Consider the following 18,695-nt stretch of genomic DNA (forward strand, 5'->3'; position numbering starts at 1 on the left):
GTGTGAATTATGGTGAAAAGTCAGTTAGTAAGGTTTCATAGTAAGTTTAGATTTAAACATTAACTCTTGGCCCAAATGCTGGTGAGGGCTTAATTTTTTAAATGATATTTATTAAGCTTTTACTAGAAAAGCAGCCTGGTGTAGTAGGTAGACCATGGGCCTTGGAGTTGGAAAACCATGGGTTCTGATCCTAGCTCAGCCACTGGTCTACTGGGTGACCTTGGGCAAGTCACTTCTCTGTGCCTCAGTTACCTTATCTGTAAAATGGGAATTGAAGAATGTGAGTCCCACACATTATCCAATGTGATTTGCTTGTATCCACCCCAGTGTTTCGTACAGTGCCTGGCACATAGTAAGTGTTTAAAAAATGTCATCATTATTATTAGTATTACTGTGAGAAGCAGCATGGCTCAATGGAAAGAGCCAGGGCTTTGGAGTCAGAGGTCATGGGTTCAAGTCCCGACTCCGCCACTTGTCAGCTGTGTGACTTTGGGCAAGTCACTTCACTTCTCTGGGCCTTAGTTCCCTCATCTGTAAAATGGGAATGAAGACTGTGAGCCCCCCGTGAGACAATCTCATCACCTTGTATCTCCCCCAGCGCTTAGAACAGTGCTTTGCACATAGTAAGCGCTTAATAAATGCCATCATTATTATTATATTATTATTATGTGCCAGACACTGAACTAAACTCTGGGATAGATATAAAATAATCAGATTGGTTACAGCCCCTCTTCTACATAGGGCTTACAGTCTTAATCCTCATTTTACAGACAAGATTAACTGAGGCCCACATAAGTGAAGTGGTCATGGGTTCAAATCCCTGCTCCGCCGCTTGTCAGCTGTGTGACTTTGGGCAAGTCACTTAACTTCTCTGTGCCTCAGTTCCCCTCATCTGTAAAATGGGGATGAAGATTGTGAGCCCCACATGGGACAACCTGAACACCTCGTAACCTCCCCAGCTCTTAGAACAGTGCTTTGCACATACTAAGCGCTTAACAAATACCAAAATTATTATTAAGTGACTCGCCCACAGTCACATAGCAGAGGAGCAAGATTAGAAGCCAGGTCTTCTGTCTCCCAGGCCTGTGTTTTTTCCATTACATCACGCCGCTTTTCAGCAGCCTTCATTTTGGTCTAAAAGCTGAAGGTGAATACCAGTAGTCAGACCCTACCACCACTGCTGATATTAGCTTTTGGGGATCAATCAATCAATCAATCAATCAATCGTATTTATTGAGCGCTTACTATGTGCAGAGCACTGTACTAAGCGCTTGGGAAGTACAAATTGGCATCACATAGAGACAGTCCCTACCCAACAGTGGGCTCACAGTCTAAAAGGGGGAGACAGAGAACAGAACCAAACATACCAACAAAATAAAATAAGTAGGATAGAAATGTACAAGTAAAATAAATAAATAAATAAATAAATAGAGTAATAAATATGTACAACCATATATACATATATACAGGTGCTGTGGGGAAGGGAAGGAGGTAAGACGGGGGGATGGAGAGGGGGACGAGGGGAGAGGAAAGAAGGGGCTCAGTCTGGGAAGGCCTCCTGGAGGAGGTGAGCTCTCAGCAGGGCCTTGAAGGGAGGAAGAGAGCTAGCTTGGCGGATGGGCAGAGGGAGGGCATTCCAGGCCCGGGGGATGACGTGGGCCGGGGGTCGATGGCGGGACAGGCGAGAGCGAGGTACAGTGAGGAGATTAGTGGTGGAGGAGCGGAGGGTGCGGGCTGGGCAGTAGAAGGAGAGAAGGGAGGTGACGTAGGAGGGGGCGAGGTGATGGACAGCCTTGAAGCCCAGGGTGAGGAGTTTCTGCTTGATGCGCAGATTGATCGGTAGCCATTGGAGGTTTTTGAGGAGGGGAGTAATATGTCCAGAGTGTTTCTGGACAAAGATAATCCGGGCAGCAGCATGAAGTATGGATTGAAGTGGAGAGAGACACGAGGATGGGAGATCAGAGAGAAGGCTAGTGCAGTAGTCCAGACGTGATAGGATGAGAGCTTGAATGAGCAGGGTAGCGGTTTGGATGGAGAGGAAAGGGCGGATCTTGGCAATGTTGCGGAGCTGAGACCGGCAGGTTTTGGTGACGGCTTGGATGTGAGGGGTGAATGAGAGAGCGGAGTCGAGGATGACACCAAGGTTGCGGGCTTGTGAGACGGGAAGGATGGTAGTGCCGTCAACAGAGATGGGAAAGTCAGGGAGAGGACAAGGTTTGGGAGGGAAGACAAAGGAGCTCAGTCTTCGACATGTTGAGCTTTAGGTGGCGGGCGGACATCCAGATGGAGATGTCCTGAAGGCAGGAGGAGATGCGAGCCTGGAGGGAGGGGGAGAGAGCAGGGGCAGAGATGTAGATCTGGGTGTCATCAGCGTAGAGATGATAGTTGAAGCCGTGGGAGCGAATGAGGTCACCAAGGGAGTGAGTGTAGATTGAGAACAGAAGGGGACCAAGCACTGAACCTTGGGGAACCCCCACAGTAAGGGGATGGTAAGGGGAGGAGGAGCCTGCAAAAGAGACTGAGAAAGAACGACCGGAGAGATAAGAGGAGAACCAGGAGAGGACGGAGTCAGTGAAGCCAAGGTCAGATAACGTGTTGAGGAGAAGGGGGTGGTCCACAGTGTCAAAGGCAGCTGAGAGGTCGAGGAGGATTAGGACAGAGTATGAGCCGTTGGATTTGGCAAGCAGGAGGTCATTGGTGACCTTTGAGAGCGCAGTTTCCGTGGAATGAAGGGGACGGAAGCCAGACTGGAGGGGGTCGAGGAGAGAGTTGTTGTTGAGGAATTCTAGGCAGCGCGTGTAGACAACTCGTTCAAGGAGTTTGGAAAGGAATGGTAGGAGGGATATGGGACGATAACTAGAAGGTGAGGTGGGGTCAAGAGAGGGTTTTTTTAGGATGGGAGAGACATGGGCATGTTTGAAGGCAGAGGGGAAGGAACCAGTGGAGAGTGAGCGGTTGAAGATGGAAGTTAAGGAGGGGAGAAGGGATGGAGCGAGAGATTTCATAAGATGAGAGGGAATGGGGTCAGAAGCACAGGTGGCCGGAGTAGCACTTGAGAGGAGGGAGGAGAGTTCCTCTGAGGATACCGCTGGGAAGGATGGGAGAGTAGCAGAGAGTGTTGAGAGCCGGGGGGTTGGAGAAAGGGGGGAAGAGACTTTGGGGAGGTCGGACCTGATGGATTTAATTTTGTTAATGAAGTAGGAGGCCAGATCGTTGGGGGTGAGGGAAGGAGGAGGGGGAGGAACCGGGGGCCTGAGAAGGGAGTTGAATGTACGGAAGAGCTGGCGGGGGTGATGGGCATGGGTGTCAATAAGGGAGGAGAAATAGTTTTGTCTGGCAGAAGAGAGGGCTGAGTTAAGGCAGGAAAGGATAAACTTGAAGTGAACGAGGTTGGCATGGTGTTTAGACTTTCGCCAGCAGCGTTCGGCAGCTCGAGCATAAGAGCGAAGGAGGCGGACAGTGGCAGTGATCCAGGGCTGTGGGTTAGTGGTGCGAGAGCGGCGAAGGGAAAGGGGAGCGAGCGAGTCTAGCTGAGTAGAAAGGGTAGAGTTGAGAGCAGTAATCTGATCATCAAGACTGGGTAGAGAGGAGAGGGCGGCGAGGTGGGGTGTGAGGCACCCCTCAGGCCCTTCACAACCACCTCTTAGTCCTAATTCTTACTTTTGAAGGCGAAAAATATCCAGAGAGGAGAGAGGGAGCCCCACCAACTCTTGAGTGGAGGAAACCTAGTCTGGAAACTGTCCCTAGGGCTCCACTTTACCTCCTCCGGGCTTAACTCAGCCTCACTTCTGCCATTGTCTGGGGTAAAACTAGCTATGGAATTGAATCTTAGGGCTCACTGTGAGCTATTTTAAGGACTACAGGGACAGGGGTAGGGTTGGGAATGGAGATGGAGCTGATTCAGAGGGGGATGGGGAGGGGTGAAGTGCTAAATTCTCCCTTCTTTTAGGCCTTTCGGGCACCTAGGGCCCAATCTAGCTCAACAACTAGCAGGTGACTGGTGAAGAGGAGACCCAGCAGAAGTGAGCTAGTGGGGGATGTGATGGAGCCGTGTGGGAGGCGATGAGGTGGAAAAGGGTGAAAGCATTCAAAGTGGTAAGGTGGGGCAGAGCACATGGGGTTGAAGGAGGAAGGGAAGGGAGAAGGTAGTAAAGGCTGATAATGTACAGCAACAACATTATTAGGCTTCTCATCATTGAAATATTGAGTTAATTTCCATGTTTAGCGTCATCTGTCAGGAACCTAAAGGCTCTCCTGTTGTTTGTTTCTTTATTTTGAGAACTTTTAGGTCTTTGAGAAGAGATGTGGTTTGCAATCCCCATTCTCTGAAGGGGACAACGTGCAAGATGCCTTCTGTCTCCCGGCGAGGTCATCCAATTCCACATCAGGTCACAAATACCAGGAGTCGTGGTGGCAGGTTAAAAGAATTGCACATCAGGTAGTAGTGAGGGAACTCTCTGATGCTGATGACTATTTGGCTCCTATTATTGCTTAATTCAGTGAGTTGGCTTCCTAAACTAATTATCTCAACCATGTTGTATTGCATGTTCTTCAGGAAGGAATTCCAGGTGAGGAAATATGTAGCAATTCACTGTCTTAAACATGTACCGGCTTGTACTCCAGTCTGGCCCACAGTGTACATTCTAAAGAGTTTGTCTTAGATGTAGTATATTCCAGGAAAATGAATGGAGAAAAATCACCAGCGCTGACGCCCTTTGGTTTTTGTGTGGGTGAGCTTGACATTTTTGAGTTGCAGGAGAATCTCAGTGATGATTATTGAGACTCTCTGGTGATACGTCTCCATTTGAAAATAGATTTTTCCCGACTGAATTTTTCATAAGAAAGATGCATTTTAACCACAAGCCCATTTAGGGCAAGCGCTGATGCCCAAGATCTAACTCACTCCCCTAAAATTTGGGCTGGGGAGATGTAGTAATCCATGCACATACTAGTAGCCTGGGAATCTGTTGCCAAAAAAATAAAAAAAAATCCTGAGGTCACTATGGTGACCGATTAACAGAGAAACATACACTCCTCTCCCCTGCTGCTGACTTGGGTAAACTAATGGTATTCGGCTGAGCCCAGGCAGACTAGATCTGGGTGAATGTGTGGGTGGTGGGGAGATTCGAATCATCTGCTGTCAATTGAGTGGACTTTCAAGCCAATTAGCAGGCTTACATCATAAAGCTATCCCATGGAACAGGTGCCTTGTCTGTACAACCTAATATTCTCAATGTGAACTCGAATGTTTAAAAAAACCACACAAAAAAACTAATTGCCAGATCCTTTTTGTTTGATAGGAAACACAGATGGGATCATAACCATTGTTAAGTGCAATCTAATTGGATGCTTCCTATTTCTTAACTGCTGGGTGGCTGAGTATTGTAAGCACAATTTGAGTTGAAAATGGTGGGGTGGATGACAATGTACTCACCTTCCCTGACTGAGTTTTGTTTCTCCACAGCTACTAATACCGTGATAGACTGCAGCTCCTAAAGTAATCTCTTGGACTCTGAATATATTTTTCAAATGTATTAGAGAAGCAGCATGGCTCGGTAGAAAGAGCCCGGGCTTTGCAGTCAGAGGTCATGGGTTCAAATCCTGGCTCCGCCAACTGTCAGTTGTGTGACTTTGGGCAAGTCATTTAACTTCTCTGTGCCTCAATTCCCTCATTTGTAAAATGGGGATTAAGACTGTGAGTCCCCTGTGGGACAACCTGATCACCTTGTAACCTCCCCAGCGATTAGAATGGTGCTTTGCACATAGTAAGTGCTTAGCAAATACCATTATTATTATTAGTAAATACAGACTATTTCCTCAGGACAATTTGAATTTTTGGTGCTATTCAATTAGGGTTCTATTCCATTAAATAATGGCAAAACAATTAAAAATATTTTTGCATAAACCAAAGATAAAGTAACTTTCTCCTACAAAAACCCAAAGGCTCATATAAAGATTTCAGATCTGAATTTGTTTCTTCTTCAACTGTCAGTGACAGACATCGAACAGTAATTTAAAAGAAATTGTTACTGAAAGTAATTTCTTTATCTTACAGGTGCCTGGCCAGGAAGTTCTTCTATTTGTGGGTGAAAAAGACTTTTGGGCGGATTCTTCCTTCTAAAGCACGGTAGGGTCGGTTTAAATTTATTCTTTCCCTTCCCACAGTTTTTGAATTGATTAGTGCTTAGTTCAGAGCACTGCACTAAATTAATTCATCCAATCGTATTTATTGAGCGCTTACTGTGTGCAGAGCACTGTACTAAGTGCTTGGGAAGTACAAGTTGGCCACATATAGAGACGGTCCCTGCCCAACAGTGGGCTCACAGTCTAGAAGATGCTAAATGCTTGGGTCAGTATAATGTGACAGATTGGGTGAATGTAATACAACAGATTTGATAGACACACAGTCTAGTTGGGGATACAATAAGCACTCGATAAATACGATTGAATGAATGAATGAATATTTATTTATTTTGCTTGTACATATTTATTCTATTTATTTTATTTTGTTAATATGTTTTGTTTTGTTGTCTGTCTTCCCCTTCTAGACTGTGAGCCCACTGTTGGTTAGGGACTGTCTCTGTATGTTGCCAACTTGTACTTCCCAAGCACTTAGTACAGGGCTCTGCACACAGTAAGCGCTCAATAAATGCAATTGAATGAATGAATACAGACATTAAAATAAATTATGGATTTGTGCATAAGGGCTGTAGGGCTAAAGGTGGGGTGAATATCAAGTGCCCAAAGGGTACGGATCCAAGCGCATAGACAATGCAGAAGGGAGAGAGAGTAGGGGAAGGCCTCTTAGAGGAGGTGTGATTTTCATAAGGCTTTGAAGGTGGGGAGAGTGGTGGTCTGAAGTATTTGAAGGAGGAGGGAGTTCTAGGTTAGAGGGAGAATGCGAGCAAGGATTCGGCAGCGAACTAGACTAAATCGAGGCACAGCGAGTAAATTGGTGTTGGAGGAGTGAAGCGTGTGGACTGGGTTGAAGGAGGAAATTGGTGGGGTAAGATAAGAGAGGGAGAGCTAATTGAGTGCTTTAAAGCCAATGGTAAGGAGTTTCTGTTTGATGGGGAGGTAGATGGGCAACCCTTGGAGGTTTTTGAGGAACAGGAAGATTTGACCTCTAAGGTTTTTTAGAAAAAAAATTCTGTGCAACAGAGTGAAGTAAGGATTAGAGTGGGGAGACACAGAAGCAGCATGGTCAGCGAGGAGGCTAATGCAGTAGTCAAGGTGAGATATGATTAGTGCTTGAACAGTGTAGTGTCAGTTTGGATGGAGAGGAAAGGTTGTGTTTTTTTGTGAAGGTAGGACAAACAGGGGAAATTTTGATGACAGATTGAATGAGAGTTGAAGGAGCATGGTCTAGTGGAAAGAGCACGGACCTGGGCATCAGAGGATTTGTGTTCTAATCCTAGCTCTGCCACGTGTCTGCTGTGTGACCTTGGGCAAATCACTTCACTTCTGTGTGCCTCCGTTACTTCATCTGTAAATGGGGATTAAGACTGTGAGCCCTATGTGGGACAGGGACCGCATCCAACCTGATTACTTTACCCCAGCACTTAGAACAGTACTCGGCATATAGTAAGTGGTTAACACATACCACAATTATTATTATTAGCCGAGCCGAGGATGATGCCAAAGTTATGAGCTTATGAGACAGAGAGCACAGTGGTGGTGTTTGCAGCCTTGGGAAAGTCTGAGGGAGGGCAGGGTTTGGGTGGGAGGATGACTTTTGTTCTGGAAATGTTGAGTCTGAGATGTTGGCGTGGCATCTGAGTAGGGGTGTATTGAGGACAGGAGGAAATGTGAGACTTCAGAGAAGGAGAGGGGTCAGGGCTAGAGAGGTAGATTTGGGGATCACCAACGTAGAAAAGGTAGTTGAAACTGTGGGAGTCAATGAGTTTTCCAAGGGAGTGGATATTGATGGAGAATAGAGGGAGACGCAGAACTAAGCCATAAGGGATGCTCACAGTTAAGGGGTGGGAGGAAGAGGAGCTGGAAAAAGACACTAGGAAGGAGCGGCCATAATGGATTCACCATATCAAACAAAACCTCCTCACTGTTGACCTTAAAGCACTCCATCATCTTGCCCCCTTCCTACCTCATCTTGCTTTTCTCCTACAACCCCGCATACTTCACTCCTCTGGTGCTAACCTTCTCACTGTGCCTCGATCTCGCCTGTCTCGCACCGACCCCTGGCCCACGTCCTGCCTCTGGCCTGGAATGCCCTTCCTCCTCAAATCTGACAATTTACTCTCCCTTTCTTCAAAGCCTTATTGAAGGCAGATCTCCTCCAAGAGGCCTTCCCAAACTAATCTCCACTTTTCCTCATCTCCTACTCCCTTTTGTGTCGCCCTGACTTGCTCCCTTTGTTCTTCCCCGCAAACCAGCCCTGCAACACTAATGTATATATCTGTAATTTTATTTATTTGTATTGAAGTCTGTCTCCCTGCCTCTAGACTGTGAGCTTATTGTGGGCAGGGATTGTCACTGTTCATTATTGTATTGTACTTTCTCCAGCGGTTAGTACAGTGCTCTGCACACAGGAAGCGCTTAATAAATATGATGGAATGAATGAACCTAATATTATTAATGGGCCTTAGAACTAAGTTATTCAAAGTAATGGTCATTTATACTTGTGCCCTTGAGGCTCAGTGACAAGTGAAACAAAGTGCCTGTTAGGAAATTGAGGTCATGGTCTGTCCACAAGAGGAAAGCATAGTGTCTCTGTATTCCAGGATAATTGTAGAGCCATCTTTGACTTTTACATTCATTCATTCATTCAATCGTATTTATTGAGCGCTTACTGTGTGCAGAGCACTGTACTAAGCGCTTGGGAAGTACAGGTCGGCAACATATTAGACGGTCCCTACCCAACAACGGGCTCATAGTCTAGAAGGGGGAGGCAGACAACAAAACAAAACAAGTACACAGGTGTCAAAACTGTCAGAATGAATAGAATTAGCGCTATATGCACATCTTTAATAAAATAGGGTAGTATGTATGTACAAGTAAAATAGAGTAATAAATATGTACAAATATATACAAGTGCTGTGGGGAGGGGAGGGGATAGGGCAGAGTTGGGGGGAGGGTGGGGGAGCAAAGGAAAAGGGGAGGCTCAGTCTGGGAAGGCCTCCTGGAGGAGGTGAGCTCTCAGTAGGGCTTTGAAGGGAGGAAGAGAGTTAGTTTGGCAGATGTGTGGAGGGAGGGCATTCCAGGCCAGGGGATAGACGTGGGCCGGGGTCGATGGTGGGTCAGGCGAGAACAAGGCACAGTGAGGAGGTTAGCGGCAGAAGAGTGGAGTGTGCGGGCTGAGCTGCAGAAGGAGAGAAAGGAGGTGAGGTAGGACGGGGCGAGGTGATGGACGGCCTTGAAGCTGAGAGTGAGGAGAAGAAACAGTGAGTCGTATGGGACGTGAACTCACAACCTTTGAATGTCTTCCTCCACACTAAAAATCCAATTCGATATCCATTGCATCATAGAGCAACATCCACTACAATAATTGTTAGGCCTTTGCCCTTGTCCAGGAAGCGGAGTTTGGGTTAATGCCTAGATTTAAAAGGCTGGATGGGTTTCCAAGAGAATATCATCTAACCAACCACCTCCAGACAGGAGTGAACTTAAATCTGAAGACCAGTTGGGCCCTCTCTCTCTCTCTCTGTCTCTCTCTCTCTCTCTTTCATTCATTCATTCAATCGTATTTATTGAGTGCTTACTGTGTGCAGAGCACTGTACTAAGCACTTGGGAAGTACAAGTCGGCAACATATAGAGACGGTCCCTACCTAGCAATGGGCTCACAGTCTAGAAGGGGGAGACAGACAACAGAACAAAACATGTGGACAGGTTCAAGTCATCAGAACAAATGGAAAATGCACATCATTAACAAAATAAATAGAATAGTAAATATGTACAAGTAAAATAAATAGGATAATAAATCTGTACAAACATATACGCAGGTGCTTCCTTCCCTGCCACCATCATTGGAGAGATGGCCTATTCCCCTTTTCCCAAGCTTCCCTGCAGGAGCACAGGGCGGGTGGAAACTTTTGAACACAGAGAACCCAGCGAAAGCTGTGGCAGTTCCCAGTCAGGATGGTTTTCACCAGAAGTAGTGAGCTGCCTGACTGCTCCTGATTGACTCTCAGACTTTAAGCTTAGACTGTAAACTCGTAATGGGCAAGAAATGTGTCTGTTTATTGTTATATTGTACTCTCCCAAATGCTTAGTTCAGTGCTCTGCACACAGTAAGTGCGCAGTAAATGATTGAATGAGTCTCAGGCATTTTTAGTTTTTTACTTGCTGAACTTTGAACAGTTCCTTATTATTCAGATTATGTACTCATTGTTTATCGCGGTCATCCCCTGTTTAGACTGGGTGTCACCTAAGGGCCAGGGGAAGTGCCTTACCTGAATTTCATATAATCACCCCAGTGCTTTATAAAGCACATTGTAATCATTAATTGATGTTAATAATAAGCCTGCTGTGCCGACCTTGATTTCATCACTTCTCTGGGGATATTAAATACCTGTTCTCCCTCCCCTTTAGACTGTGTGTATGAAGTAGGACAGGAACTGTCTGATCTGATTGTCTTGTATCTACCCAGTACTTAGTACAGTGTGTTCCACAGAAGAATTTAACAGATGTCACAATTCTTGTTAATAATCACAATCTTTACCTCCAGAAGTTGTTAGCAGCTGTAGCACAATGCATTTAGTAGCAGTATAGGGTGAAGAGAGGGTAAAGAAAAGGGGCTATTGACTCCACCTCGTTTATAGCATGTGCAAGAAATGTATTTTAAGATCCAGAAACATTTACATTCTGTAATATTTTCTTATATATATTACTCCTGTTCCCCAAATGCCCCTGACACAAAGAGCCAGCTTAACTGGTAGAACTAGGATTCAGTTTTACCCCTCCCTGGAATTTTCACATCAGCTTGGATTATCTGCACTTGCCCTTTCCCGTCATTTTAGCATCCCAGGTTTTTCTGATAGGATGGTAACTGGGTCTTGATGGGGAGGTTTAGCACAGAGAAAGAGTGGAAAGGGCAGCAAAGAAGAGAGAAAAAATAAAGGGTTAATATGAAATGAGGGTGTAAAGAGGAAGAAAGAGATCTGTGGAAATGGCGAAAGGAAACAGAAAAGAGTTGGAAGGGAAATTACCTTAGGGCTAGAAAAAAATCTATAGAATTCATCTAGCTCATTTCTCTATTTCCAAGCAGGATGAAGAAGGTTGTAGAAAATAAACAAAAAATGGGCAAATCTGGTATGAGAAGAACAGGACTTTTGCTGGTATCACCTCTATCTTTAGCACAGACTGTTTTATTTGAAAGAAAAGGGGTCTCAAGTCCATAGTTTTCTGTTTTAATAGTTTCTTCTGGAATGATTCTCTCAATTAAAGAGATAAAAATTGGCTTTTGTCTCCTCTTGACTGTCTACATTAGCTTTGCAGATTTGTTTGATTAGGTGGGCAGGGTGTACTTTTGAATTCTAGATCTTGACAAATAGTAACAGATTCCCAACTGGATAAAATAACTGAGTGCTCTGTAGGTCCAGTAGAAAAGATCTATGTCCCCGCAAGATCGGATCAGGTCATACTAGAGGATTATTAGATCAGGAAATGGGAAGATGCAATGAGAGAAGAACGCAGTCAAATAAAAACGAAAAGAAAAAAAGACACAGTGGAGAAATACCTATAAAAGCAAAATCCACCAGAAATGATAGTTGGAATAAGGCTGTATGTCAAATTGTTTTCCCAGTCAGGTAGTAGAGCAATTCTTGTATCCTTGTATTGCTAGTTGCAGCCTTTGACTTGTTTACCAGGTAAATATTGCTAAAATAATCAATCAATAGTATTTAACCTACCTTCCTAATTTTTTAGCCTGCTCCATAACTATATGTTCTCTGGAGATTCAAAATAAAGACTAAATTTTTGATTTGGCCTCATTCACGATCCAGAGACCTGTAGTTTTTAGAAAAATCACGTTTTGATGTTTAATTTTTGAGGGCATCATCATCATCCCACTGTTGGGTAGGGACTGTCTCTATATATTGCCAATTTGTACTTCCCAAGTGCTTAGTACAGTGCTCTGCACATAGTAAGCGCTCAATAAATACGATTGATGATGATGACCATCATCATCAATCGTATTTATTGAGCGCTTACTATGTGCAGAGCACATAGTATGCACAAAGGGCATACTGTTTGCAACTGATTTGAACTGTTCCTTTTTCAAATGTAATTTTTCTGCCTATTTCATGTGGCTCAGACTGGTGATACATCCCATTTAAGCAGATTAGGAAGGTTAGTACCATAAATGACTAGGATAAGAAAATGGAATGAGAGACTCTAAATTGGGATTAGCTCCCAGTTGGAAGGGAAGTCCAGTTAGAGGCCATCTCTAAATCCTCATTTCTTCTTCTTCCACTCCCTTCTGTGTCACCCTTCCATTTGAATTTGCGCCCTTTATTGACTCCTCCCTCATCTGTAATTTATTTATTTATAATAATAATAATAATTGTGGTATTTGTTAAGCGCTTACTATGTGTTTAACAGAGAAGCAGCTTGGCTCAGTGGAAAGAGCCCGGGCTTTGGAGTCAGAGATCATGGGTTCAAATCCCGGCTCCACCAGTTGTCAGCTGTGTGACTTTGGGCAAGTCACTTAACTTCTCTGTGCCTCAGTTACCTCACCTGGAAAATGGGGATTAAGACTGTGAACCCCCGTGGGACAACCTGATCACCTTGTAACCTCCCCAGCGCTTAGAACAGTGCTTTGCACATAGTAAGCGCTTAATAAATGCCATCATTATTATTATTATTGTTATGTGCCAGGGACGGTTCTAAGTGCTGGGGTAGATATAAGATAATCGGGTTGGGCACAGTCCCTGTCCCAAATGGGGCTCACACTTTTAATCCCCATTTTACATATGAGGGAACTGAGGCACAGAGAAGTGAACCTGCTCTATTCACTAGGAATGCTGCATCTCTTAATGTCTTATTTAATGACATTATTTATCTTAATGTCTGGCTCCCTCTCTGGAATGTGAGCTCACGGTGGGCGGGGAACGTGTCTACCAATTCTGTTACATTGCTCTCTCTCAAGAGTTTTGTTCCATTTTGCGTCAGTAAATGTTCAGTAAATGCAATTGATTGATTAATATCTTCACATTGACTTGGGCTCATTCGTTTACTGTTGTAGATCTCATTATGAGCGGAAGGTGCTGCAGAAGACCTTTGGAGAGTGGAAAGAGGAGTGGTGGATTTTCCAACGAGAGTGGAAACTCTGTGTTAGAGCTGATTGCCACTACAGGTAATAGAAGATGTGATAATTCATGGTTTTTATTCATTCAGTTTCCAAAAGGAAGCCTTTCCTCCCTTTTTAAAAGTGGGTGATTTGCCCTTTTCCAAACCTCAGTAATTTGTTTTAATGTGATTTTGTTTCTAAAACTCTTGACCAGTGCCTTCGAGTCTTTTCACAGGTTGGCTGTTGCGTACCTGCACACCTCTTCTCTTGTTAAAGCCCACTATTTCTTCTCTACCCTACCCATCCCATGATCATCTTCTCTCCCTGCATTGGACTTGATTGACTTTGATCTGTTCATGGCCAGCTTGGAATTCCTTTTCCCCTCAAATTTCCCAAACCTTGTTTTTCCTTTCAAAGGTCTCCTAATAATAAGTGTTCTATTTCTTCTCTGCCCTACCCATCCCATGATCATCTTCTCTCCCTGCATTGGACTTGATTGACTTTGATCTGTTCATGGCCAGCTTGGAATTCCTTTTCCCCTCAAATTTCCCAAACCTTGTTTTTCCTTTCAAAGGTCTCCTAATAATAAGTGTTCTATTTCTTCTCTGCCCTACCCATCCCATGATCATCTTCTCTCCCTGCATTGGACTTGATTGACTTTGATCAGTTCATGGCCAGCTTGGAATTCCTTTTCCCCTCAAATTTCCCAAACCTTGTTTTTCCTTTCAAAGGTCTCCTAATAATAAGTGTTCTATTTCTTCTCTACCCTACCCATCCCATGATCTTCTCCTCTCCCTGTATTGGACTTGATTGACTTTGATCTGTTCATGGCCAGCTTGGAGTTCCTTTTCCCCTCAAATTTCCCAAACCTTGTTTTTCCTTTCAGAGGTCTCCTAATAATGTGTTCTATTTCTTCTCTACCCTACCCATCCCATGATCTTCTCCTCTGCCTGCATTGGACTTGATTGACTTTGATCTGTTCATGGCCAGCTTGGAATTCCTTTTCCCCGCAAATTTCCCAAACCTTGTTTTTCCTTTCTATGGTCTCCTAATAATAAGCGTTCCTTGATTAATTCTCCCACTGCCCTCATTCTACATTCATTCATTCATTCAGTTGTAATTATTGAGCGCTTACTGTGTGCAGAGCCCTGTACTAAGCACTTGGGAAGTACAAGTCGGCAACATATAGAGACGGTCCCTACCCAACAACGGCAGCCACTGGAGATTTTTGAGGAGGAGAGTAACATGCCCAGAGCGTTTTTGTGCAAAGATAATCTGGGCAGCAATGTGAAGTAGAGACTGAAGTGGGGAGAGACAGGAGGATAGGGGATCAGAGAGGAGGCTGATGCAGTAATCCAGTCGGGATAGGATGAGAGATGTTGAGTACTTGTGTATGTATCCATTACTCTCTGTCTATGTCCTTGCTCTTATCTAATTGTTTGTTCAGGTTCTGATGTCTGCTTTTCTTAATCTCCTTTGGTTGTGAATTCCTCAGGAGTTTGGATTTTCTTCTCATCAATGGTACATTCCTATAACAATAATAATAATAATGATGGTATTTATTAAGCACTTACTGTGTGCAAAGCACTGTTCTAAGTGCTGGGGAGGTTACAAGGTGATTCTATTTGTTCTGACGATTTTGACACCTGTCTCCATGTTTGATTTTGTTGTCCGTCTTCCCCTTCTAGACTGTGAGCCCATTGCTGGGTAGGGACCGTCTCTATATGTTGCCGACTTGGACTTCCCAAGCGCTTAGTACAGTGCTGTGCACGCAGTAAGCACTCAATAAATATACAGTGCTGTGCACACAGTAAGCACTCAATAAATACGATTGAATGAATGAATCAGGTTGCCCCACGGGGGGCTCACAGTCTTAATCCCCATTTTACAGATGAGGTAACTGAAGCACAGAGAAGTGAAGTGACTTGCCCAAAGTCACACAGCTGACAATTGGCGGAGCAGGGATTTGAACCCATAGCCTAGCACTCTAAAGCCCATGCTCTTTCCGCTGAGCCACTCTGCTTCTACAATTGCCTGCACCAAAGTAGTGCTCAATAAATCCAACTGTTGGGGATAAACTCTCAGCAGTGATCAATTGTAAATTGAGGTTCTATAGCAAAAATGTCTATAATATGCCGTTACTTAGACTGGAAGTCCCATGTGGTATAGAGACCATGTCCAACCTGAGGAGTAGCATGGCTTAATGGCAAGAACATGGGCCTAAAAGTCATAGGATCTGGGTTCTAATCCCAACTCTTTATAGTACCTGCTATGTGACCTTGAGCAAGTCATTTAACTTCTCTGCGCTTTACTTTCTTCAGCTGTAAAATGGGGATTCAGTGCCTATTCTCCCCCACTTATACTTTGAGCCTCATGAGGGGCAGGGACTGTGTCTGACCTGATTAACTCGTGTCTATCCCAGCACTTAGAATAGTGCTTAACACATCCCAACTCTGCCAATTGCCAGCTGTGTGACTTTGGGCAAGTCACTTAACGTCTCTGTGCCTCAGTTCCCTCATCTGAAAAATGGGGATTAAGACTGTGAGCCCCCCCGTGGGACAACCTGATCACCCTGTAACCTCCCCAGCGCTTAGAACGGTGCTTTGCACATAGTAAGAGCTTAATAAATGCCATCATTATATTTATCATTATTATATTAAAGTAAGTGCTTAACAAATATCATGAAAATAATAGTAAAAAAATTGTATTTACCCCAGCACTTAGAATGGTGTTTGACACATAAGTAAGCATTTAACAAATACCATAAAAAATCAAAATTAGCTCTATAAGGGGTTTGCTGAAAATAGTGTCTGGGGCTACGGAGTAAATATTTTTGTGCTGGAATACTTTGTGTTTTTTTGCTACTTAGGTATTTCTTGTACAACCTGATGTTCCAGTCTTGGAAGACCTATATCCACCAGCGGCGAGCGAAGAGGAGCAAGTGCCGCAGAGCAGAAAGCCATGGTGAGAGAACAAGAATGTGCATATGTAGAGGACACTGAAAAGCGTATTTCCAACTGCTAGTCGTGGAAAGATATTGCTTCTATAGAGGGGCCGAGGCTGAGAGCTCTCCCGGCCTGTATGACTACTCTGGAAAAAAGCAACACCATTAGGCGTCATTGCGTCCATCCTCAAGCAAGAAACTTGGCACTTCCCCTCTCTGGATCAGAGTTGGCATTTCATTTATTCGTTCTTTCATTCAGTTGTATTTATTGAGCACTCACTGTATGCAAAACACTGTAGTAATAATAATAATTTTGGTGTTTGTTAAGCGCTTACTATGTGCCAAGCATCATCATCATCAATCGTATTTATTGAGCGCTTACTGTGTGCAGCGCACTGGACTAAGCGCTTGGGAAGTACAAGTTGGGAACATATAGAGACGGTCCCTACCCAACAGTGGGCTCACAGTCTAGAACAGTCCGAGCACTGTTCTAAGCGCTGGGGAGGATACAAGGTGTTCAGGTTGTCCCACGTGGGGCTCACAGTCGTCATCCCCATTTTACAGATGAGGGAACTGGAGGCCCAGAGAAGTGAAGTGACTTGCCCAAAGGCACACAGCTGACAAGTGGGAGAGCCGGGATTTGAACCCATGACCGCTGACTCCCAAGCTCTTGGGAGCTTGTAATAATAATGATGGCATTTGTTAAGCACTTACTATGTGCAGAGCACTGTTCTACGCGCTGGGGGGAATACAAGGTGATCAGGTTGTCCCACAGTCCCACAGAGGGGAAGCTCACAGTCTTAATCCCCATTTTCCAGATGAGGTAACTGAGGCTCAGAGAAGTGAAGGGACTTGCCCAAGGTCACCCAGCAGACATGTGGGGGAGCCGGGATTCGAACCTATGACCGCTGACTCCAAAGCCCGGGCTCTTTCCACTGAGCCACGCCACGTCTCTTGGTAGAGTACAATATAACAACAAACCGACTCATTCCTGCCCACAATGAACTCACAGTCTAGAGGGGCATTTATGAAGGAGGTGGGGTTTTTTGTTCTATTCAATCAGTATTTATTTAGGGTTTATTGTGTGTAAAGAGCAGCGTGGCTCAGTGGAAAGAGCCCGGGCTTTGGAGTCAGAGGTCTCGGGTTCGAATCCTCGCTCCACCAATTGTCAGCTGTGTGACTTTGGGCAAGTCACTTAACTTTTCTGTGCCTCAGTTGCCTCATCTGTAAAATGGGGATGATGATGATGGCATTTTTTAAGCGCTTACTATGTGCAAAGCACTGTTCTAAGCACTGGAGAGGTTACAAGGTGATCACGTTGTCCCACGGGGGGGCTCACAGTCTTAATCCCCGTTTTACAGATGAGGGAACTGAGGCACAGAGAAGTGAAGTGACTTGCCCAAAGTCACACAGCTGACAGTTGGCCGAGCTGGGATTTGAACCCATGACCTCTGACTCCAAAGCCTGGGCCCTTTCCCACTGAGCCACGCTGCATTATGACTGTGAGCCCCCTGTGGGACAACCTGATCACCTTGTAACCTCCCCAGTGTTTAGAACAGTGCTTCGCACATAGTAAGCGTTCAATAAATGCCATTATTATTATTATTACTAAAGCCACATAATAATAATAATAATGATGGCATTTATTAACCGCTTACTATGTGCAAAGCACTGCTCTAAGCGCTGGGGAGGTTACAAGGTGATCAGGTTGTCCCACGGGGGGGCTCACAGTCTTAATCCCCATTTTACAGTTGAGGTAACTGAGGCCCAGAGCAGTGAAGTGACTTGCCCAAGGTCACACAGCTGACAGTTGGAGTAGCCGGGATTTGAACACCTGTTAAATCATGCATTCTATTAAATACCCCCGGAATTTACGATTGTTTTGTAGCACTCCATTAGCTTCTAATCTGCGTGATTTGGTTCCTTTATTAATAAACATCCTTTGATTTAATTGGGTTGTAGGCATTTCCACCTGCTTCGATGGGCTGGAGGATGAAAAAAGCCGCCAGCGCGGTTTACTCAGTCACGCAGCTGTAGGAGCTTTAGAATCTCCCAGCAGGGGTCACTTGGAGATTTCCAAGCTAAGGGAGCATACTGAGCCCTGTAAAATGGCTAATCCTTCATCATCATCATCATCATCAATCGTATTTATTGAGCCCCCTCGTCCCCCTCTCCATCCCCCCCATCTTACCTCCTTCCCTTCCCCACAGCACCTGTATATATGTTTGTACATATTTATTACTCTATTTTACTTGTACATATCTATTCTATTTATTTTATTTTGTTAGTATGTTTGCCTTTTTTCTTTTTTTTCCTCTGTCTCCCCCTTTTAGACTGTGAGCCCACTGTTGGGTAGGGACTGTCTCTATATGTTGCCAATTTGTGCTTCCCAAGCGCTTAGTACAGTGCTCTGCACATAGTAAGCGCTCAATAAATATGATTGATTGATTGATTACTATGTGCAGAGCGCTTGGGTAGTACAAATTGGCAACATCTAGAGACGG

The 18,695-nt window shown here is 44.6% G+C and overlaps 1 protein-coding gene across 2 annotated transcripts in view; it reads left to right on the forward strand.

The window, feature by feature from the left end:
• Positions 1 to 18,695, forward strand: part of SFI1 (SFI1 centrin binding protein) — a 70,115-nt gene that overhangs the window by 263 nt on the left and 51,157 nt on the right. For both annotated transcript variants that reach the window (XM_038763628.1, XM_038763627.1), the window contains exons 2-5: positions 4,289 to 4,438; positions 6,056 to 6,127; positions 13,203 to 13,313; positions 16,117 to 16,211. In XM_038763628.1, coding sequence (XP_038619556.1) covers positions 4,289 to 4,438; positions 6,056 to 6,127; positions 13,203 to 13,313; positions 16,117 to 16,211 — 428 coding nt within the window. The remainder of the gene's footprint in view (positions 1 to 4,288; positions 4,439 to 6,055; positions 6,128 to 13,202; positions 13,314 to 16,116; positions 16,212 to 18,695) is intronic.

Source organism: Tachyglossus aculeatus, chromosome 21, assembly GCF_015852505.1.
Source record: "Tachyglossus aculeatus isolate mTacAcu1 chromosome 21, mTacAcu1.pri, whole genome shotgun sequence".
In the NCBI taxonomy this organism is placed as follows: Eukaryota; Metazoa; Chordata; class Mammalia; order Monotremata; family Tachyglossidae; genus Tachyglossus; species Tachyglossus aculeatus.